At 37.2% G+C, this 24,587-nt stretch overlaps 1 protein-coding gene across 1 annotated transcript in view; it reads right to left on the reverse strand.

The window, feature by feature from the left end:
* TNNI3K (TNNI3 interacting kinase) overlaps positions 1-24,587 on the reverse strand; it is a 310,667-nt gene that overhangs the window by 79,950 nt on the left and 206,130 nt on the right. The window contains exons 20-23 of the mRNA XM_089920914.1: positions 21,767-21,819; positions 21,397-21,449; positions 17,426-17,558; positions 3,872-3,981 (exon numbers count right to left, since the gene is read on the reverse strand). Coding sequence (XP_089777040.1) covers positions 3,872-3,981; positions 17,426-17,558; positions 21,397-21,449; positions 21,767-21,819 — 349 coding nt within the window. The remainder of the gene's footprint in view (positions 1-3,871; positions 3,982-17,425; positions 17,559-21,396; positions 21,450-21,766; positions 21,820-24,587) is intronic.

Genomic DNA, 24,587 nt, shown 5'->3' on the forward strand with positions numbered 1-24,587 from the left:
TACTCTTTTTCTCTGTAACTATCTTTCTTTTCCCTTTTCCTATTTTCTTTTAAGCACCTTCATTTTACTGCAGAGCTGTTAGCTTTGTTTGTCACTGCCAACAATGTCCCTCATATCTAAGGGCTTAAAAGTATTCTGTTCACTAGCTTTCATTCAGAAGGCAGTGATGACAGTTCTCCTGGACTCTTTCCTCTCATCCACTTCCTAAATCCGGTCTTTTCCCTCCTTCTGTTATATTTCCTTTGAAGTAGTTCTCACACTTACCCCTGAGCCCAAATCCCCATGGTAACCATTGTAGTCTTTGTGTTGTAACCAACTGGATTACTACTGCAATAGCAGCCCAGCTAGAGACTCTGACTTCAGTGTCTTTTGCTTCTGTGTCACCCCACTAGTTCTCTGTCTTTACTGGGCACAAATCACCTGGGGTGCACGTTAAAATGCAAAGTCCCAGGCTCCATCCCAGAGATTTTGATTCAGTAGATTTAGAATAGGATCCCAGAGTCTTCATTTTAACAAACATTCCAGGATAATGTGGAGCATATAATACACAGCCTACACTAAGAAACAATGCTTAGCTATTCCAGTGCACACTATGAGATAATTCAGTGCCTGCCTCACCACAGGAACTACATACAATTCTTTAAGTGAATAAATCCTTCATACCAAACTCTGATGAACTTTCCAGAAAATTACTTTTATCATATCTTTCACTACTTTAGAGACAAAATATAATTGTCTAATTTCATGTCCAAATTCCCTAGTCTGGTTTCCACAGCTTTCCAAAATCTGATTCCATCTAATTATCGGAACTTTTTCCCACTTCTCACTGTTTTCCAGCAAGCACCCTCTTTCTCTAATAGGCTAGTGTTTTTGTTGTCCTCTTCTATTTTTATGGGTCTTGACTAAGAAGACATGCACAGGAGACAATAATGTGTTTCAAATTTAAGGAATGAAGCAAAGACAGACATAAAACAAAGAATGAGAAGTGAAGTTGATAACCTAGCAAACGATGACCAGGTAGCATGATGTTAGTGTTTAGATCTAAATATGAATTTGTTTCAAATGAGGGTCTGGTATAGCCCCTCAGTAGCTACAATGTTCCAATAACTAAGTCTCTCCCTTGTGTCTTTTCTCACAATGAATTTGCCCATGTTCTGTTTCCTTAAACTCTTTCTCTCTCACCAACCCCATTCATTCATCAAATTCCTATTTATGCTTATAATCTCAGCTCAAGTATCACCTCTTCCAGGAAGCCTTCCCTGACCTAGCTCTTTGTCCACCACTTGCTAGTATTCCTTTAGCATTCATTCTCATCTAATCTTGATTTCCTTCATCTTGGCTTGTAACTATAAAACCAGTAATGTGTTTATTCTATTAATCTCCATATAACCGCTAGACCTTAAGCGCCATTAAGAGCACATCTCCATTGAATCTCCTCACTCATCCCTGGGGCCGTATATAGTAGAGACTCAGTAAATAATTATTTAAGGAAAGAGTGAAAACTAGCCCATTGTTCCCTTTCTCCTCAGTACTTAGCTTACTGACTAGGTGAAGACCTTACTGGGCAATGCAATGATGACTTAGGCATGTCACATACAGAAGCAGCTCAAATTTATAATGCTGAGATGGATACCACAGCCAAACCGGGAGCCACCTGACTGACAAGCACAAATATTGCCAGCCAGTCAGAGACTTAGCTTTCCTATTATACTTTCTCTCCATCCTTCTCTGGGAGAACCTCATCCCCAGAGCCCTGTACTTCCCTGCTTAACAACAAGACTTTTCTACTAAGCACTCAATTTTTGACCTCTTAGTATTTTTATTTTTAATCCTTAATAGCATTTTCCTTTGATTCTATTCTGGTTTCTCTTTCTCATTTTCCAAACTGTTACTTCTGGTACCCATCCTACCTAAAAAATGCTTTTAGAAGTGCCAATGACTTGCTTTTATTCCAAATTAAAACTTCCATGTCTCTTATCTATAATCATGAAGAGTCAGTTAATAAAAACAAAAGGGATTCCCTTTGATTGTTATGGTATATTTTAGAATATTTCATACCCCAAAGAGAGAAGGAAATTCTGGATTAGGTGCCTGACACAGTTATTCCCAGAAAATATGCCTGAGATTCATACTGAAAGACAAAGAAAGCTTTTCCCAAACTACTTTAAGTCATGTAATTTTCAAGACAATTTTCTAAACATTGAATTTCAGATAAGGAGATTGGAAACATTGATAAGCAATAGTGATATTCATTCATTTACTCAACATATATTTTTGAGCATCTACTAGGTAGAGTTCTAGGTAAGGAGGTTACAGCATCAAAGAAAACAAAATGAACAAACAAAAAAGTCCCTGCTTTTATGGAGCTAACATTCTGGTAGTGAGAGAAGATTCTACACAAATAAATATATTATCTGGTGAATTAAATGGTCAGAGGAAGAGGTTATTTCTTCTGAGATAGTCCATGTTCCATAATTATCTTCCTTTTTCTTCATAAGAGTTTTTGTGTATACTTGTAGGATTGGGTAATGACTTGGTCTGGTTTTGCCTTTAGAAACAGAATGGGAAATTTGCTTTCTCTCCAAACATCTAGACTAGGGTTTATTCTATTTCTCCTTTGGTGAGATACCAACAGCCTACTTTATCTGCTCCCTTGTTGAAGAGAGGTAAAGTGTCTGGGAAGGATCAGAATCAAGTTCATATAAGAAAAGGACAACAATAACTAGGATGGTTTGGACCGGATAATTAAGGGCTATTGGGCCTTTGTGTATGATGATCTCCAGTGTGAAGAGTGTGAACTAATTCCCTCCACGTAGAGCAGAAGAATCAATGCGGGCTGACGTCAAAACACAAGGATTTCAATAGACATCAGACATACTGGCAGGGGGATTCTTAGACACTATATAAAACTGTGATATCAAGAGAGAAGTTGTGAAATCTCCTCCTTTGTCAATCTGTGAGAACAAAGTAGACACCAATCTGTCTGGTACGTTTAGGAAGAATCCTTTCCTACGGACAGACGATCTGGGATTTCATTCTGGGATTATATGACTGCTCCCCTCTACTCTCTCAGATCTATGATCGTATTAATTTTTTTTCACTGTTTACATATCCTACTTTGCTTATTCCTTCCCTAATTTTTTTTTTTTTTCAATACACGGGCCTCTCACTGTTGTGGCCTCTCCCGTTGCGGAGCACAGGCTCCGGACGCGCAGGCCCAGCGGCCATGGCTCACAGGCCCAGCCACTCCATGGCATGTGGGATCTTCCCGGACCGGGGCACGAACCCGCGTCCCCTGCATCGGCAGGCAGACTCTCAACCACTGCGCCACCAGGGAAGCCCTCTTCCCTAATATCGATTCCTCCATTTAAACTCTAAATCTATGCTCTTAGCTACTTTGTCATACAGCCACTCAGAGAGTTAGAGAAGGACTAGGACCAGGGCTAGCCTCCTGCTTGAGCCAGGGCTCAAAGAAGACCACTGGTCATGGGGTCTTCTCCTGCAGGCCTGCCTCATGGTGAAGAGCCCACACAAATCCATCTTGTGCCAAACTTCTTTCTTGAAAAAAGTGACTAAGTGTGGTTCAGGCGTAGTTAATAAAATTGCAGCTGAGACGAGACTGAGTCATCTGTCATACCAGGGTCTCTTACTAATCAGTTGTGGGAAACATTTCAGAATCAGAGAGCAACAGCAAAGAAATATGAGATACTCAGACTTCTTGAGGCAATTAGAGACTAAAGAGCAGAAAGCAAATCAGTCTTCCTGCCTTGACAGTCTTAAAATACACACTGAAAGTAGACTTTGGAGCTACACTATTTGTGACAGATGTTGACCATAACACATTTTCTAAGAGGAAGTAAAAATTACTCACTTCGGGACATGCATTCCACCCTCGCATCAGCAGAGATGATATGGGCTTGGGAATGGAATAGCCGATGGGAGGTCTGATATGGTGGTAAGCCATGTCTGCTGCGGCAGCCGCTGCAAACCAAATGGTCACGTCAGTCTTGAAAATCACATATTTATTTCAAGAAACATATGAACAGACAACAAAAAAATAATTAAAAATCAATCTGTGCAACATCAGCAGAGATTCAAAGAGGCCTCTATGCTGTTTTTTTTTTATATGCTTAAGCAAAATAGTGGATAATATGCTACCGTAAGTTTATAATTGTTCGTTTCTTCGGTTGTTCATTCAACAAATGGTGAGCACAGGGGATTTATATAGGAACAAAGGAACAGACAAATAGCAAGCAGCACAGGGTATGTACATGATGTTTCAGGAAGTAAAGACTGAAAGGCAGATTGGACCAGCCTATACAATGCATAAATCCCAGGCTAAAGAGCTTATACTACACATAGCAAGACAAGGTGCCCCGAAACATTGTACCCCTGAGAGCACCTGTATCACTTGGGCAAAATAGATTATTTTTTACGTTTAACTCTGGTTACTGGTTACAAGATTGTTGGGATTTTAAATTTTAATATTTATAAAGTAGTTACTATTTGCTAAACTCTTGTTAGATACTCCAAATCCATCATTTTAGCTAATAGTTCCCATTGATTGAACTCTCTAGTGTGGCCTACCTGCTTGGATGTCTGAATGTTGCTCATCTGAAACTCCACATCACTGTGTTGTGATTCTCAGGACATCTTTGTGGATTCCTGAGTGCTGATTATTTTTCTGTTCTGCAACCAGTGATTTCTGTACTCCCTGGGAAACCAAGCTTCTTGCTACTTTTATTGAACACATTTTGTACCAAGTATCATGGTAGATACACACATAAGTTCTTTTGATCCTTTTAAACCATGCATGCAAGGTAAGTGCTATTGTTATGTGTGGGTTGTGTGTGTGTGTGGTGTATGTAAGTAGTTTTTAATTTATAAAAATTTTAATATAACCAGTAGTTGGCACAACTTCTTTTTTCAGATTTCATGCTATCTTCAGCCATTTCACATTGAAAGCACTTTGTAAACAACACATGAAGCTCTTTTATTCCTCTGAAAAATTGCTCTGCACCCGTGGGATGCTAAAGTTCCAGGATACTGCTGCCTGTGTTCTCGATTGTGATGTCACAATCATCTGTCTATATCTTAATGACTTTTGAGATGTGACCCACAACTACTATCTCTCTTCCACCAAAGTTTACTCCAGCTAAATTCTGTTTATAGATCTGCATCCAGCAGATGTAGTGAAATTATATACAATGCAACTTAACATTTTGCTTTATGGATCATTCAGAATTACTATATAATTTTGCCAAATGTAAAATTAATACTTGTTTTTCATAGAAATTCAGAAAATTAGGAGAATTAGAAAGAAGAAAATCCTATTATTCAGAGGAAGCAATTGTTAAAATATTTTGAGCATTTCTTATATATTCTTCATATCACGGAGCTCATGTCCAATATACAATTATGTAATACTTTTTCCCCTAAATTAAATATAAGCATTTTCTCATGTTATTAAAATTCTATGTTAACATATTTTTATTGACTCTGAATTTAGTGTGATTTACTTAATTATTTCTCAATTTCAGGTTGTTCAAATTTGTGTGTAAACACTTCAAAGAATATGTTTTTTAATATGACTTTCCCAATTTCACAGATCATTTATGGTACTTTGAGGAGTGAGTTAATATGTCAAAGGGCACAACTACTTTAAAGACTTTTGATACATACTGATGAACACTTTTCCTAAACAGTTGTAATAACTTATACTCTCAATAACAAGTGTATGAGAGGGTTGTCATTATACCTGAATCAGGATTAGGTTTTCTCATTTTATAAAAGATTTTGCTAATATGAGAGGTAAATATATCAGCTCATTTGCTGCTGTTTATATTTTGTTCTTTGATAAGTAGTGAGGCTTAATATTTTCCCAGATATTTATTAGTTATTTGTATTTAAAATATTAAGTTCATGCCCTTTGCCCACCTGGAATTTCAATATTTCCTTGCAACAGTCATCTAATTGTACAATGGTTCCAGGCTGAGGGCAGAGTCAGGAATTTCATTCCTGCTTTTGTCTTCAATGCCCTTTGTAACATATTTGCATTATCACATTTTCCAACCATTTCTGGCCACTATCAAGTACAGTTGCTGACACTGAGAAAACAAAGAAACAAAAGACTGCTCAAAACATATTTAGCAAACTTAACATGACTCAAAAAATATGTTTTTTGTGTCACAAAAACCTAGGCTTTTTAGGTTCCTTCCAGTAGCTACTCTTGACTATTTTTAATTCTTTTTGGAATGAGGTACATAAATAAGCAAACAAATAAACTGATGCTTAATGGTCACTGATCTTCTAACTCTACTTTTTCACCTTATGATCAGTTGGATATTGTTGAGCTGGTACAGCTATAAGCACATAAACCGGTGTAGTGAACACATTTAAACTAATTATACATATCCCAATGGGTGGGGAGGGACTATTCATAAAGTGAGTTAAACTCAGATGCAAGTGCCAAACGTCTCCTCTGAAACCCTTAGACTGTGATATCAAGTATATAAAGTTACTTGTTTGCTTCTTGACACTGTGTCTGAAAAATCAGTTTAAGATGAACAATATTTAATTCTTCATTATTCAAAGTAGATTCTGCAGGTTCTCAGCATCTCCTTCTCCCTTTTGCTTTACGCACCCTTGGCAGTGATACTACTCATTAGCACCTCTGCCAGAAAGTGGGCAATGCAATGTGAAGGGTCATGGAATTGAAATTTGTCACTGTTGAGATTGCTTTGTCAGTCTTGCCTGAGTGGCCATGCTACACTAGCTGCTGGGAACTTTTCTGGTATTCCAGATTCAGGAAAAAGACTGTCACCCATTAATCAATTTTTTACCTTGATTGCTACATAAAATATGTGAAATGATTTATGTAAACGTTGGTTTCCACTTTCACGACTGAAACTTTGCTATTAAGAGAAAATAAGGATACATTTGAAAATATCAATAACTTAATATTGAGTGCCTATTATTTCTTCAGTACTACCCTAAGATAGTTATCAATAGTTTGGCAAATTTATAATCTAGATTCTAGAGTAGGACTCTCTAAAAGAACTTTCTGCAATGATGAAAGTGTCCTTCTCTCTTGTTCAATACTGTTGCATATGGCTATTAAGCACATAAAATGTGGCTCGTGTGATTGAGAAACTGAATTTTTAATTTTACTTAATTTCTATTAATATAAATTTAAATAATCATGTGTGTCTAGTGGCTACCATATCGGACAGCACAATTCTAGAGCATAGCTCCCATTATCCTGAATGAGACAAATTAAACACAAATTTGTGAGTCAACCTCAAGGGTTTGCATAACCATGGTGTTGATTTGTGGATTCAAGTTCTCCGTTATCAAGAAAAGAAATGAAAGGAGATCGTGATTGTTGTCTCTCAAAAGAGGCCAGTAACAGAACAAGCATTCAATACAACATGCGTTAACCTTCATTCATTTATTCAAAATGTATTGAACATTCTATGTGAGTGATAACAGGCAGAAAAAAATGAAGTGTTATGCTTTTCCAAAGAAATTGGTAAATGGATGAATAATAATAAAGAAATGAATTACTGTATATTTCACTGATTCAATGGTTCAATCATAAGTTGTGAAATATGATTCTTTTTCCCCTGTAATTCCTTTTTCCCTACCCTCTTTCTCCACATTACATCTACTGTCATTTAGGTTTTAGCTTAGATGAATTCTCTCTGGATGACCTTCCTGTGGACTCCCATAGCACTCTGTACTACAATAGTATGTATTATCTTAAACTTAATTGCCTATTTACTTGCTTGTCTCTGCAAATAGATCACAAGCTCCTTGAGGTCAGGGACTGTGTCTTTTCAGCATTGTGTCTCCTGTGCTTAGCACAATGACTGGCAATTAGTAGGTATTCAATAGATATGCAGTGAATGAATCAATAAATGAGATAGTTCAAAATACGATTTCATTGGAAATAATATAGATCATGGTATACAGGACGCAGTACACATTTATCGTACAAATGAATGAAGATGATGGATTAATGCCAATTAATATATTGCCCATTATTATGATTTTAGGACAGAACATAATGCATAGCTATGAAGGAACACTGTAGAATGAATATAATGTTTAGTTTAATGTGAAATTAAAACATACTTAGATAAATTATTGAGATCTGGTGGCATATTTAGTCCATAATATTATCTTTTGTTCAAAACATTTTGGGAGGGGGCTTCAATAAACTGAAGCAGTATAAATACTAAGAAATGTCCTTAACTAGCATATCTGGAGGCCTAATTTTCAGTCTGTCTTTGCTTTTACCCCTCTGGGAGATCCTAATTAAGCCAATTTGCCTCTGTGAGTATTAATTTCTCTAAATGTAAGACGAAGCAGTGAGGGCACACTGTAATGGTGACAGGTGTGGGCTTTGGGGACAAGAAGCCATGACTTTAAGTCTTGACTACACCTCTTGCCAGCATGTGATGTTGAGCATACATCTTATCCTAATAGAACCTGATCCATGGCTTATCGGCAGAATTAAAAGAGTCTTCATAGAGCATCTGTTGCATTGTTGGCTCTCAACAAGTGTTAGCTGTTATGGTTGCTTTAATTATTATCTACAGATCTAAGGCTCTGACTGATTCCTTTTAGTCTGAACCTAGAGAACTAGATATCAAAAATATTATTGTATATTTTCTATTCTGTTTAGATGAGAAATCTTAGTTCTTTGTGAGGTTTCTTTGAGCATGAATACCAAGTGAAACATTGCATTGAGTTACTGCAAATCACAAGGCTAAAAACCACCTCATTGGGTTTTCCTGGTGGCGCAGTGGTTGACAGTCCGCCTGCCGATGCAGGGGACACGGGTTCGTGCCCCAGTCCGGGAAGATCCCACATGCCATGGAGCGGCTGCGCCCGTGAGCCATGGCCGCTGAGCCTGTGCGTCCAGAGCCTGTGCTCTGCAACGGGAGATGCCACAACAGTGAGAGGCCAGCGTACCGCAAAAAGAAAAAAAAAAAAAAAGCACCTCATCTGTCATCAGTCCCAGTTTATAACGCAACGTGGCCATTATAGAAAGGATGACTATGCAGCTCTCCATGATGAACTTAATTAGCTTTATATTGCTTATGGGTAAATTGGTACTAGCTTCTGAATTCCTAAAGTTAACTTATCGCTTCCTCTCTTAGGTTTTATAAAAGTAAAAAAGAGAGCAATGAAGTACAATATTTTGTTTGTAAGTTTTGACTAAGATAAAATTGCCAGAATTTTTTTTCTAGTTGGTGTGTATGTGTGTTCTAAAAAATACAATTGATTCTACTTCATAGTTTTTAATGGGCAGGGCTGTGGTGAGACAAAGCAAATGCATTCTACCATCCCAGCAAGAGCTAAGACACATTCTTTGTTAAACTGACACTTTTCAATGATGTATCACCAGAGCATACAGCATCTGAGAGAGACCATGAGATTGCAATCTTGAGATTGTACTAAGAATGGCTTAATTTTTTAAACGACATCCCATTCTCATTACAGACTGTCAGAAGAATAGATTAATTTGCACCATTGTCTGTTCTCATTGCAATCTTTGTCAGTGTAATGAAGTATTGGCATGTTAACATCAGCTATTTTCATAGAAATATCACCATCCGTTGGACCGATTTGATCTTCCCAGTGATCTGTGTAGTGAGTGGCTGGCATTACTCTTCTCAGTGATAAACTGATAAAGATGTCAGCATAGCAAACACAGGATTTCAGAACTTTAGTTCACTCCTATTCTCCTATCACCTGTCAAAGCACAGTCCACATCATCAATGTGCTTATGCCCTTTGAGGGTATTATATTTAAGATGCTTTAGGATCCTAATTATATATGAGCAGAACATAATCATTTAATATTAAGCAGGTGTAGCAAATGCAAATGGCTATAAATATATGAGACCTGTGACATAACTGGGTCTCTAAATTACAGTAATTCATATTTTTTAAAACCACATGTGACACACAAAATGTCTGCAAGCCATATTTGGCTACTGGACTGCAGTTTGCAACTCTGAGGTAAAGCCTCAATACGAAGTTTCACCAGAATCTGGCTAGACTGAATCGGCAGATGTTCTTAATTTGCTGCCATGTCCCAGACTTAGAGTCTGGCATTAAGGAAACCCAGGACACCGAGCTGAGTCTCCTTGTGAACCAGATGGCACCACACATGAAAACAAAAGAAAAATAATAGGCTCTCTTCTTTGGCTCCAAACTATAATCTGAAAGTGATCCACAAAATAGGGTACCTGGTAATAAGGGAATGGGATTGGATAAAATATAGACTGATGGATTAATTCATCCCAGATTTCTTCTTTAGTTTTTCATGAGGTACCAAAGGAGACAGGCCCAGGAGAGAAATAAACTATGGGAAGCAGGTGCTGGTTTCTTTTTTTAAAATGTATCCAGGACAGGTCTTGTTTGCCAGGTCATCCCAGCTCCTTTTTCATCTTGCCTGGTTCTTGTCTCTCTGCTTGACTTCATAGCGTGGCTCCTTGCCCTTCTCTCTTCCTGTATCCATCATCCTCCTGCTGGCTAAGCCAGAAGCCTGGAAGTCCTCCTGGTCTCCTCCCTCTCCCAGGTGCTTCCACCTCAGTATGTCCGCAAGCCCTGTTAAAATCTCTCAAAACCAGCCTCTCCTTTCTCTTCACTACCTTAGTTAAGATTTTTATACATTCTCTTCTAGATTACCTGGTTCCTTGCCTCTGTTTCAAACTTCTCCAATCCAGCCTTTGCTTTGTAGTAAGAGGGAGTGTTCTAAGATAATAGAGTTGTACTATTGCCCTGCTTAAAATTCTGCAGTGACTTCCATTGTTGACACAGAAGGCCCTTCACTGTGTAGCTCTAGCTTTACATTTACAGCATGTATCTTGCTGCTGATTCCCTTGTATTCTCTGATTCATCGCTACTGAAAGATGTGTGAATCTCTCATGCCTCTGCACCTTGCCCAGGCTGCTTTCTGCCAGGACACCTTCACCATCTCCCCACTATTTACCAGTTAAATAGTACTCATCTTTTAAAGATGCAGTTCAGGTATCATCTGCTCTAAGAATCCTTCCCTGATTTACTTTCCCACCACCAGTCTGGGCAGGAGAGCCCTCGAAGGAGCAGCTGTTGCCCTCTGTGTTTCCCTCTAGCTGGGATTTACTCCGCTGACTGTACTTTTCTCATGCCGTCTCTGCACTACAAGGGAATGCCCTTTTCCTCTTTGTTTTCTCTCACAGTTCCTGGCCAGAACTGTGGATGGCTTAATATAATAATAATAGCTAATATTTATTCAGTGCTTACTGTTGCCAGACATCATTCCAAACCTTTGAGGCAAGTCCTACTAGTATCCCTGTTTAAAAAATAAAGACACTGAGGTACTGAAGTATAGCTTGGTTAAGCAGTTTGAGTAAGCTTGCAAGACTCATGCTCTTACACTTATGCCAAGTCTCTTTAGCCTGAAAAATATTTTCTTAAAAATTGAGTTAATTGCCAATATTTAAAAACCTTTTGATTTTTGAACAAACACACAGAAATTAGTTGATATGGCAACAGTGAGCAAGCATCCCTATACTTCCTTCATGGCACTGTTTGGCTGGAGCTGGGTAGCAGCTGTCCCCTTGAGTCAGAGCATGTGATTTCCAGTTCATCACATTATCCTGCATCAAGTGTTTTCTTGCTTCCCCTGATCCTGTAGGCATTTGATCTTGTGACCCTTGGGATAGTGAATGTAATGGCTTTTTCATTCTTTTCTAAACCTGAGATTATAAGGTTAATTTGAACATATACTATGTAAAAGAGACCCTAACTTCAAGTTCTTCTGAAGGCATACTCATCACTTGCATAGGAGTCAATGTTAATATTTGCATTCTATTTATACATTTCACCCAGGAGATAGGATTCTGTTAAATCCAGGAGGATAAGCCATGTGTAATGTTGCTACTCCCATAATTGATAATCCTGTCCCACACTGTAGTCATGGATTTGTTGCTCATTGTAAATGGCTAATATGTAGCTTATATTGAATCTGATCCTTCACATAATTTATTGCTGAACATTTGCTAGACTGCCTAACCACTGTGACGATATTAACAGCCTCAGTTCTTGATGCATGGTAACTGTCCAACTTAAAAAAATTCAGTGTCTATCATGAACAACCTCTTTTGCCAATAAAGTACTATAAATTCCAGTATCTGAGATATTGGATTCAAGTTATTCTTAGGCAAGATATTTAACTGTTTTATTATATAATATTCTCCCTCCAAAAAGAGTATATATTCCTGAGGGTCCATGAGAGAGGGAATCTTTATCTTTTTGAACTATTCATTTTATAATTAGCAAACGGTAACAAAGTAGAGAAAATTGCAAGGACACTGCACTTAACTGAATATTGAAGAATTAAGGAAGATATTTTCGGAAGAAGTAATATTTAAGCTAAGGCCTAAAAGTAAATTGGAGTTAGTATGATGAAAAGTGGGGAGGAGTGTGTCTGACAAACAACTAACGTGTGCAAAGACACGGAAGTGAGAGGAAATGTGTCATGTTGGAGAAATGAAATAGTTCCCTGTGGCTGAACATAGAGGACAGGCTGCAAGTGGCAGGCAGTAGACCTGGGGAGGAAAGAAGAAGCATAACTATGGGGGCTTTGTAGATTGTTTTATGAAATTTTTTTAATCTTAAGAAGAAAGGAAACACATTGAAGACTTTAAGTAAGGGGAGCCAGATAATCAAATTTGAGTGTTTAGAAAGCTAAATGTAGTTATAGTATGGCAATTGGTGAAAAAAAGATGGGGAGCAAAACTAGAGACAAGGATACCATTTAAGATACTGTGCAGGATTCTACTTGTGAAATAAGGAAGTAGAAGTGGAGAGCAAGATAAGTGGATAGATTTGAAAGATATTTAGAAAGGGGGATTGAAAGTAAGAAAACAAGTGAAAAGAAAAGGAAGGAAGGAAGGGAAGAAAGACAAAAAGGAGGAAAGAAGAAAGAAAAGAAGGAAAGAGAAAAATTAATGGTGACTTTGAAGTTTTTATATGGGCTCCCTGGAGAATGAGAACTCCACTCAAGCACAGAATCATAGGAAGCCTCGACCTTGTATTACAGTTTGCCCTTATCTTTCATCTTACAGTTGCAGAGAGATTTCAATTGACAAAGTTCACAAAATCATCTCATTTGATCCTCACAGTAATCTCTGTGGAGTCATCATTAATTGCACTTACCAAAGAAACTGAGCTTGTGAAAGAGCCCAGAGGCCAGAGGAAATGCAACACATTCAAGGAAGCAAGGAAAGAAGGTCTGGAGTGGCTGGAGCATAGAAAGTGAAATGGTGCAAGCAAGGTCAGAGATACTGAATCATGTAGAGTGTTGCAGGACATAGTAAGAATTTTGAGATTTAATCCTAAGAACATGGGAAGCCATAGATGATTTTAAGCAATGGTCACATAATCAGGTTTGTTTTTAAAATGTCATTTTAGTGGATATGTAGAGATTGGAGAGGAAGAGAAGAATAAAGAGAGAATGATCAAAGAGCTATTGCAGTAGTTAAAGTGATAAAGATGGCAGTTTGAACTAGAGTGGTGGTGGATAAAAATTTAGATGTAGATACGGGTATATACCTCACCAATTCTATTCAGTATTGTACTAGAAGTCCTTGCCTGTGTGAGAAAGCAAGAAAAAGATTTAAAATACACACATATTTGAAAGAAAGAAATAAAATTTTCTTTATTTATACATGCCCTAATCATCTATGTGCAAAATCCCAAAGAATGTACAAGAAAGGTACTTGAACTGATAAGTTAATTTAGCAAATTTGTAGGGTACTAGGTTGTTATTTAAAAATTAATCGTGTCTGTATACTAGCAAAACACATTATACATTGAAATTTAAAAAAAACATTTAAAATAGCATCAAGAAACACAAAATTCATAGAAATAATTTTAAAAATATATGTGTAAGGTTTCTATGATGAAAACTACAAACACGCTGATGACAGAAATCAGACCTAAATGAAGGGAGAGACATACTATGTTTATCAGTTGGAAGATTCAATATGCATAAGTTGTAAATTCTTCCCAAATTGCTCTACAAATTCACTGCACTTCAATCAAAATTCAAACAGGCTTTTTTTTTTTTTGTAGAAATAGATAAGCTGGTTCTAAAATTTATACAGAAAAGCAAAAACCCTATAATAGCAAAAGCAATTTTAACAAAGAAGAGCAAAGTTGGAGGATTCATAGTAAATGATTCTGAGATTTACTATAACTTATCAATATATTGTAGTATTGGTATAAGGGTAGACTTATATCAATGGAACAGAATAGAGTCCACACATATGTGGTCAATTAATTTTTGACAATAGCACCAAAATAACTTAATGGATAAAGGAAAGTTTTTTAAACAAATCATGCTGAAAAATTGGGATCCATATTGAAAAATAAACAAATAAATTAACAAAAGGATAACAAACTCAACTTTTACCTTGTAGTGTTAAAAAAATAACTCTAATAAATCTTATAAATATAAAATCTAAACCTACAAGATTCCTGTGAGAAAACACAGGAGAAAAACTTTGTGATCTTGGGTGTGGCAAGAATAATTTAGACAGGATTCACAAAATATTTAAAAGTTTGATAAGGTAAACTTCTTTGAAATTAAAAAGTTTTGCTCTTTTTTTTTTTAATTTTTCTTTTTTTTTTTTTTTTTTGCGGTACGCGGGCCTCTCACTGTTGTGGCCTCTCCTGTTGCGGAGCACAGGCTCCGGACGCGCAGCCTCAGCGGCCATGGCTCACGGGCCCAGCCGCGGGGCATGTGGGGTCTTCCCAGGCCGGGGCACGAACCCATGTCCACTGCATCGGCAGGCGGACTCTCAACCCCTGCGCCACCAGGGAAGCCCAAAAGTTTTGCTCTTTGAAAGACATTGGTAAGAATATGAAAAGGCAAATCACAGACTAGAGAAAAATACTTGCAAAACACATAGCAGATGAAAGATTTTACCTAGAATCTAAAAACTCATTAGTATATAAGATAATTTGAACAAATACTTCACCAGAGAAAGAGATATGAGCCGCAGATAAACACACAAAAAGATTATCAACATTATTAGTTATTAGAGAAATATAAAATAATACCACAATTATTTACCATTATATACCTACTCAAATGGTTAATATTTTATTTTAAATAGACAATAAAAAAGTGCTGGCAAGGATGTGGATCAACTGAAATCCTCATACACTGCTGGTGGGAAGTCATAGTGGTACAAATGCCTTGGAAAAAATCTTACCATAAGATCTAGTAATTACCTCTTATGTATTTATCCAAGAATAATGAAAACATCCACACAAAAACCTGAATGGCTTTGGCAATTATATTCATAATTGCCCTAAAGTGAGAATAACTCAAATGATCATCAACTTGTGAGTGGATGAATAAATTGAGATACATCAACACAATGGAATATTACACAGGAATGAAAAAGAATAAATTACCAATAAATGTACTAACATGACTCCATTTATATGACATTCTGGAAAAGGCAAACCTGTAGGGACATAAATCAGATCAGTGGTTGCTAGGGGCTGGAGATGGGAAAAGTGAATTGATTCCAAAGATGCATGGGGGCTTTTTGGAGTGACAGAAATGCTCTATATTATGATTGTAGCTGTGATTATACTGTATATATTTGTTAAATATATATTTGTTAAAACTCATTGAAATGTTAGTCTAAAATGGTAAATTTTGCTACATAAGTGATACTACAACTTATACTATATAAGTTAAACCTGATTTTTAAAAATGACAATTGCAAGAGTTTAAATGATGAAGATGGTGGCTTGAGCTAGGATGGTGGTAGATGACGGTAAGTAGTAGGTAGATCCAAGATGTCCTTAGGATGTAAAATCCACAGGAATGGATTGGATGTGAATGGATTGACACAGGAGGTGAGAGGAAGGGAGACATATCTGTCTCTTGTGAAAATACTACAATGTGTCTAGAATTATAGTGGATTTTTAACATAATACTCATAAGTCTTACCAGAAAGCAAATTCTAAGAGGTAGAGAGATAGCAGCATATCAGAGCAAGGCATTACAAATAGCAATTTTGGTCCAGTTCTAAATAGAGTCTTCTCATCCACCCCATAATAAGGGCCAGATCTCATCATTTAAAACCATAAAATCATACAGAGAAAGATTAGGACGATTAAATAAAGAGCATATAATTTGTGAAAAGTACTTTGTTAGACACTATGCAGAGTGTAATTAAAGACGATATGGTTATTAGGGGGAAAATGCCTTGAATAGACAATATGAGTTATGGCTTTTGCTCTGCACATGAGTACTAATAAATATTGTGATCCTGGTTAAGACTTTGAACTTGTGAGCATCCACATTTGTAAGATATGTCTTTCCCTAACATCCCTTTTGACTTGATCCATCTGCTATATTGTGATAGGGTGGCCACTTAAGAAGCTTACAATACAATTCATTTAAAATTTATTTACGATTTAATTTGAAAACAACTTTTCAAGCATGGTAAGTTCTGGGGATGCAACATCAAGGAGTTTTTAGACTCACAGTGGATACAAGTAAATAAACAGTGCGACAGTGCTGTTGTATCTACAAGAGCAACCCAAATGAAATGGAGAGAGAGATGCAAATAAAACTTACCTCAAATATTTGTACATTTTTTCCTGTGATTAGATTCCCGACCTCTACCTTCTACATGTACACAGAGTATCATGTATATTATCAACAACAAAATAATAAGCTCACTCACAAAGTCCCATTTTTAGAATGCATCTACATATGTAATACAAAATTAGAAAAACCAATTCTCTTTTGTATAATGTGAGACAAGCAGAAAGCAGTCCTGATAGGTTATTTTTATGTGTTGCTACTTTCAGTTCACTCTTATATGCACATCAGAAAGGCACTTCTAAATCTAATCTCAAAAAGTAAATATTGCATTGTTCACATTATTTGTACCCACATTCCACATGGCCCTTATCATTGGCTTGTTTTATTAACAATAGATACATCAAAGCCCTAAACTTTAATAACAAAATATGCCTACACTTCTGTGTGCCTGTATCTAAAACCACATAGTTATAGGCTATTAAGTTTTCTGGATTGGGACACACCTTTAAACAATTTGAGACCGTTTCTTTACCTCTCACCTTGCCAATCCACCAAGAATAGTCATTTTGGGGAAAAAAATGTTTCTTGAATTTGTGAAAATGCACAGAGCTCTGGAAATCAGAGAAACTTCTTTTTTTTTTTTTTTTTTTTGCCTCACCCCGCGTCTTGCAGGATCTTAGTTCCCCGACTAGGGATTGAACCCACACCCTTGGCAGTGAAAGCACAAACTCCTAACCACTGGACCTCCAGGGAATTCCCTCAGAGAAACTTTAATTGAGGCATGGCTTACCTGGCTTGAGATGAGCAAATGGAATTTCGCCGGTGAGAAGTTCCCACAGACACAGAGCATAGCTGAAGACGTCAGCTTTGATGGTGTAGCGTGTACACTGTGTGAACACCTCAGGAGCCATCCAGCGGAGGTTCTGTGGGTCAAGAAACATCCACAAGTCATTTACCAAGTGCTTAGCTCTTCTACTGTAGAATAGTGTTCTTCTTAGTGAGGATTTGTTGTGTTCTCTCGAAGCTCTCAAAAATATAAACTTAAAATAACATCGATACTGCCCTCAGTGTGCGCAATAAACTGGCCCGTTCATACAAAAACAGTGTGTTTACTGCTGCTGTTTAGTTTTTTAAAGGGCATTTTCTTTTTATCATTGGAAGATCATGAAATCCATAATTCTTTCCAAAATATTGTAACAATATTAATCACCAAGTAACACTGCCTCTTATGAAATGATGATCACAGCAGCAGCAATTTTTTGTGTAACTCTGAGCATCTTTCCCCTGGAAGCCTTACAAGCTTCTGAATAGCCATCCATGGGTTCATCCAAGAACTCTATGCCTCCCTGGGGGTGAGTCACGCACTGTGGGAGGAAGCTTCCCTCCTTTAGAGCTTCAGGTTGTAGTTTAGGAAGTCACTAAATTAGACCCATAAATAGTGCCCTGATGACTGAGGAGAGAAACGGCCTGAGGGTAATGCCCAGAATATTCGTGTGAAGCAGATTTCTCACTGGCAGGATCAGGTCTGTCACATCCCCTTTGTTTGCCCAGCAGTGTTATTTCTGAATGCTGTTTCCGCCATATTCCAGAAAGCAAGCCCATAAAACGTTACGAGTTTCCCTGTACAAAGGTCTACCCTCATGTTTTCATGGCATCATTTACACCCTTTTTATTTGCAGTTATGTATTTTTAATTTTTAAATATAAGTTTCCGTTTAATTTTTAAATATAAGTTTCCATTCTGGGATGCATAAATTTGGTTTATTTGTGGTTTAGGAAAAAGAGGACTAGATTTTGAGTTAGGAGATGCAAATTCTAGTTCTGGCTCTACTGCAAACTATTTGGGCAGTTCTGGGAAAGTCTCCTATGCTTCCTGGACCTCAGATTCCTCAAGGGCAAGACTGAGGAGGCAGCCCCTTCCAGCTCTAAAACCCCATGGCTTCATAGCCGTATCAACGGATTTTGCCAAATACCTGCTTTCTTTGTATTTCCACTGAAAGAAACCGGTATTCTTTTATTACTCCGAGTGAAATTCTGTGTGTAGTGTTGCCTGCTGATAATTCTTTTGAAGTGTCTACATTATTTTGAAGTCATGCATAATTGCACCTTTCCAAGAATATCTTTATTTCGATTATGGTGCTTATATGCAATTCTTCCACACGGGCTTTCACATTCCAAATAGCCTCCATTTATATAGCATATTATGTGTTGTGTCACAACATTGCATAAGGGGGAGTAGGCATACAGTATGGCCATTTTTTTCACGGGGGGGGGTAATAGAGTAATTAGCAAACTTACATAAGGCCACATAACTAGTAAAAAAGAAAATAACCTTCAGAATAAATCTAGAGTAGTGCTGTGCTTAAAGACTCCACTGCTAGGATAAAAGAATATTATTTGCTGTTGGTGAAATTCAATTCAATTCCATTTGACAAAAGGTTATTTAGTCAGAGAGTCTCAACTGGCTGCATTTTAGAATCACCTAGGGGAAATTTTAAAAGATACATATACCCAAGAGCAACCTCAGGCCTGCGAGATCAGAATTGCTGGGGGCTGGATTCAGGTAAGGATGCTTTTACAAAGTTTCCAAAGTGATTTCAATGTGCAGCCATGGTTGAGATCCACTGAGTTAGCTATCTCTATGTCAAAGGTACTAGATGAGATCTGTTTGTCCTGTCAATAAAGGACTCACTCTTCCCACCTCTCATCTCCTACCATTCTCCTCCTTGCTTACTCCACTCCAGTCACTCTGGCCTTGAACACACAAAGGACTCTCCTGCCTCAGGGCCTCTGATATTACTGTTCCCCCTTCTACACTGCTCTTCTCCTCTCATGGATAACTCCACCATAGGTCTCTTATCAAACGTTATCTTTCTCTTTCTCTCATCTAAATGGCTCCCCCTATCACTCTCCATTCATATACTCTGCTTTGTTTTTTCTTCATAACACTTATCACCGTCTGGTATATATTTTGTTAATTTGTTCAACGTTTATCTTCTTCTATTAGAATATTAGCTCCATAAACACAAGAACTTTGTTCACTGCAATATCCCCAGTTCTTTAGAATGTCTGGCATCTAGTAGGTATTCCATAAATACTTGTTGAATGAATGAGTGAAATTTAATTGGGGAAACCAGCACGCTTAATCCTACTTACAATACAACATCGTCCATGATGTCGTTCCTGCCCTTCCTCTCTTAACTCATCTCTCATTTTGTCTTCCTCACACAGAGCATGCCAACAATGCCAAGCTATTTGAAGTCCCCCAGGAGGTCTGGTGTTTCTCATCCTCCCCTGTGCCTTTGTTCATGCTGTTGTTCACTCTGTCTGAATTTATTTATCCCTATTCGTTCCACCTGAGCTCCCATGATGCTTTGTCACATCTCTGTCACTGAACGTCCCCACAGCTTTCAATCTTATCTGCTTATTACTATGTTTTTTCCGACAGAAAATGAGTTACTTGAGATCAAGGACTAAGCTTTTATTTGCATGTTGTATTCCTGGCCCTTTGCACGATGCCTGACACACTGTAGGTCCTTGATAAATGTTTGTTGAGTGAGTCAGAGTACTACCTAGCAGTGCAAAAAAAGTGCTACAAAAGCACAGAGAGAAAAGTGTGTGGGGAGGAGAAGGGGGGGAGGAAGTTTATGGGTGGGAAGGTACTTAAAATGGATACAATTTCCTGGGCCATGCAAGATGAGTAGACATCCTCCAGGTGGGGTACAGTGAAGGGCTTCACGGGCAGAGAATATGATGCTGGCAGAGTCACAGGGCTGTGAAAGTGAATGAAATGTTTGGGGAATAGCCAGATGGCTTGTATGCCGGGGGCATAAGGGACTTGAGAGAAGTTTAGTGGGAGAGGAGGTCGCAGAGGAGCCTTGGGGTCAGATCTGGCGGGGGGGTATAACATTTTAAGCATCATTGATGGTTTATAGGAAGAAGTGAATTGTCAGAACACAACACTTGGCTGATGTTGCAAAGAATGAACTGGAAGGGAGGACTGTAGTTAGAAGCCTAGAGCAATGGTCCAGAAAAGAGATGGAGAGGACCCAAACTGAGGCAGTGGTAAATGAGAGTTTGGGATGAACTTTAATAAAGAAAAGGAATAGAAACAAACAGAAAAAGTGATTGAGCAGTGTGTAAGCAGAAGCAGGAAAAGGAAGGAACAGAAAATGAGCCCAAGCTTGGGTAATTAAATAACACAGCTAGTCCAGGAAGAAAAGTGCACTTCTTTGTACGGAAGGGATGGGAGAAGGCAGGTGATGAACCTAATTGCAGACATTTTGAGTACAATTATGCTTGCTTCAGATGTTAGCATTTATATTTTTCTTAAACATTAATGCTTGACTATATCACCTATTGCCTTACAATGTTAAAATGGAAAACTATGAATTGTTAGTAGATACGGGTAAACTATGGATTTTATGGTTACCTATTAAATGTTAACTCTACCACTTAATAAGGAGATCTAAACATGAATGCCAATTATCCATGCCTGCCATGTACTTTTCAATTATATTTGAAACAAATTCTGTTATTTTTTCTGTAACATTTTCCAAATATATATCTAATCTATTTCTCTAACAGAGCCTTGTAATAGTTCTTTTGGGGGCTTACTGAAAATAGAAACATAAAACATTATCCCCCCCTTGGGAGAATGACATTTCTTCCAGTTAAAGCTGCTTTCATCTCCCTTCTTCTCATGCTGAGTTTACACATTTCAATTGTTTCATAATTATAGGGAACACGAACAGCAACAAACCCCAGGTTGTTTTGTCATGTTGTCTTCATCCAGAGACTGCAGAAATCTTGATTCTGAGGGAAACAGAAAACAAATTAATGTCAAAGGAAATATTTTAAAACCAAGGTCAAAGATTACAGCTAAAAGTTTGAAATCCCAAGAAACCTCTATCTTATTTAAATTTTCACTTCCTTTCTTTTAGCTGAGAATATGAAAGAGGAAAAACTGAAATAAATGATATACTTTTAAAATTCATTGAAATATGAATGACTTAGAGAAGTATAGCTGTCAGTGTGAAATCCATTTTCAGATTCATCATATAATATCAGCACCAATGAGTAATGGAGAAAGAAACGGATGCCATTTTGGGCATTATTCATGGCAATCTCACCTCCAAAATCTGCCACTACAGCATGCCCATCCTCATAGAGAAGAATATTGTGACTGTAAAAAAAAAAAAGTAGATATTGAGTATACTATTTCCTAATCTGAATGGCCTCTCAATGAAGAGGATGCTAATCATCACTTGTTTACCCCAGAGGATAAATGACTCCCAAAAGGCTAACAGACATCTCAGATTAGTGACTCTGATTTTCTTAGTTTTGCTAATCTGAAAGGAATGTTTATAAAAAGTGGTCATTTTATATCTGACTTTGAAGTATTCTACTTTAGATAATCTTTCTAAACATGTCAAAAAGACCCATTAGCTGAAGATCAGTTTTTCAGCTCTTTGAAGTTCATTTGCTAACAAAATTTGGCTACAGGCAATAGTAAAATGTACCTGTGAGCATATCAGAGTCAGAGCAAGGGAATAAGCTTGCTAGAACCCTAGGCTTATAAGGACAGTTCAAGGCAGCACGTGACATGAATAGGAAAAGGACTTGGTCATTATGTTCTATGGAAACATAAATGTCTTGGTCATTATGGAAAATGTCTTGGTCATTATGTTCTAGCTAGAATCCCAGGACAAAGAAGTGTTTTTAAGGCCTGTGAAATGAGGCCGGCTAATCTACTTTTTAAGGTCTTGGAGAGGAAAACATATAAAGGTCTTCAAAGTCTCCTTTCCAAACCAGAATTCAAGCTAGATCAAGGCTGTCTTTTTCAAGAAGTAAATCAAGGCTGGGGCAGTCCAAAGAGAGGTCATTCCTCCCACATATTGGTGAACTGAGTTGTGGGATATCTTATGGACAAATGTATTGTGACCCAAGATTGCCTTTGAGTGTTTCTTATTGAATGCCTTTTTTTATGCTTATTTCACATTTGGCTTCTAAATGAGTCATTTCAGCATTAGGAGATCTCCTACTGGGTTTCTTTTAGTGCACAGAGGCCATACTATAATAACTTATCTGCTCTATCCTTAATTGTTTTTCTTCATGATCAAAAAAGGAAAATTTTATTATTTTCTAGCCCCAAATAAGTCCAGTATGATATTGAACCATTTATATAAGTGCTTCCAGGTGCTGAGATGAGCTTTATAAGAAAGTTAGTTTTGAACTTCTCTTGTATCATAAATGAATTTTACCTTTATGGTATACACTTAATCCTCTTTTCAACTACCAAAAATTTAGAATGTGTTCAAGATTTTTTTTTGCTTGGAAGAGCTCAGTGTAGAAGTAATATAGGATGTTGAAACAAAAACCCCAAGATGTTCTCTTTAGCTGTAAATTACCAATTAATGCATGCTATGAGAATGACATTATCATGATAAAGAACTCTACAGCATCAGGAACTCTCTGGAGGTTCAAAGGCAGCAAGAAGGATGCATCAAAATGCTGTACCACTAGATTCCTTGAAGGATTTAGGTGAGTTCCTGTACCACAATCCCTTAGCCTATCAAAGGATAATGAGTGTTACATTTCATAGATATCGTTAAAACACATGCTGAACATGAATTACCAATCAAATTAAATGATTATATGTATAGTATCCTATCCATTAATTTAATTTTGATTCAAATTAATTATCTAGAACAATGGTTGTCAAAACAATTCGCAGCATATTCTCAATATAGAAAACAGATTTGTAAATGGAGCTGCCTTAGTTAAACACAGGGAAAGGCTCACAGAACCCCTACTTAAGCCTCACCTTTTCTAAAAATAGCAGTCCTTGAGGCAATAGCTTAAAACTATGCATGTAGAGAAGCCCCCAAATAAGTTACATGTCTAGGGAATATTTTGTTTATTCATTTGTTTGTTTAAATTTCTCTAAAGTAAATATTTTATGTTAACAAGAATAAGGATGACAATACCAGCTAACTGGAGTTGGGGTAGTGAAATGTTTAGCAAAATTTTACTCTTCTAGCAAAAGAAACAAGTGAATTTGATCACTGTGCTGCCCAGTGCTTCCTGGTATGAGAGAGGCAGGATGTCTCAGGATGCAGGGATTATGCTCATTGTTGTATCTCCATCATTTTTAGCACGTGCTTATTTTTGGCACACTGCTTATACTCCTTATCACATTGGAGTACTCAATAACCATTTCTTGAACAAATAAAAGAAACTTAAAATAGAAAGTCACAAGTTTGGCAGGGTAAAGATTACATTAGTTAATCAGCAAGTACTTATTGAATATCACTCATCATTCTATAAATATTTAAAATTCATAGACTCATATGATTGGAAGATAAATTAGAACTAACCTAGTTTAACCCTCTTAGCTCCAGAGGAGGAGTACAAAGCTCAGAGAATTTAAGTGTATCAACAGACATTATATAAGTAGCTAGTGGCAGAGAAGATATAGAATCCACTTCATCTAGGCCAGCATTTCAGATTTTAGAAAAGTGCCTGGCAAATAGTAGGTGATCAGTGAATTTTATGAATTATTCTTGTGTCATATTATGGACCTTTCCCCAAAGCATGCTATTTACTTTCTCCACATTATCAAGACACACTGTTGGTGGGAATGTAAATTGGTACAGCCACTACGGAGAACAGCATGGAGGTTCCTTAAAAAATAAATCACAGCGATATCCTTTTTGACTCACCTCCTAGAGAAATGGAAATGAAAACAAAAATAAACAAATGAGACCTAATGAAACTTAAAAGATTTTGCACAGCAAAGGAAACCATAAATAAGATGAAAAGACAACCCTCAGAATGGGAGAAAATATTTGCAAATGAAGCAACTGACAAAGGATTAATCTCCAAAATTTACAAGCAGTTCATGCAGGTCAACATCAAAAAAACAAACAACCCAATCCAAAAATGGGCAGA

This window comes from Delphinapterus leucas, chromosome 1 (genome assembly GCF_059928025.1).
Source record: "Delphinapterus leucas isolate spDelLeu-1000000601 "Yukka" chromosome 1, BTC_Dleu_Yukka2, whole genome shotgun sequence".
NCBI lineage: Eukaryota > Metazoa > Chordata > Mammalia > Artiodactyla > Monodontidae > Delphinapterus > Delphinapterus leucas.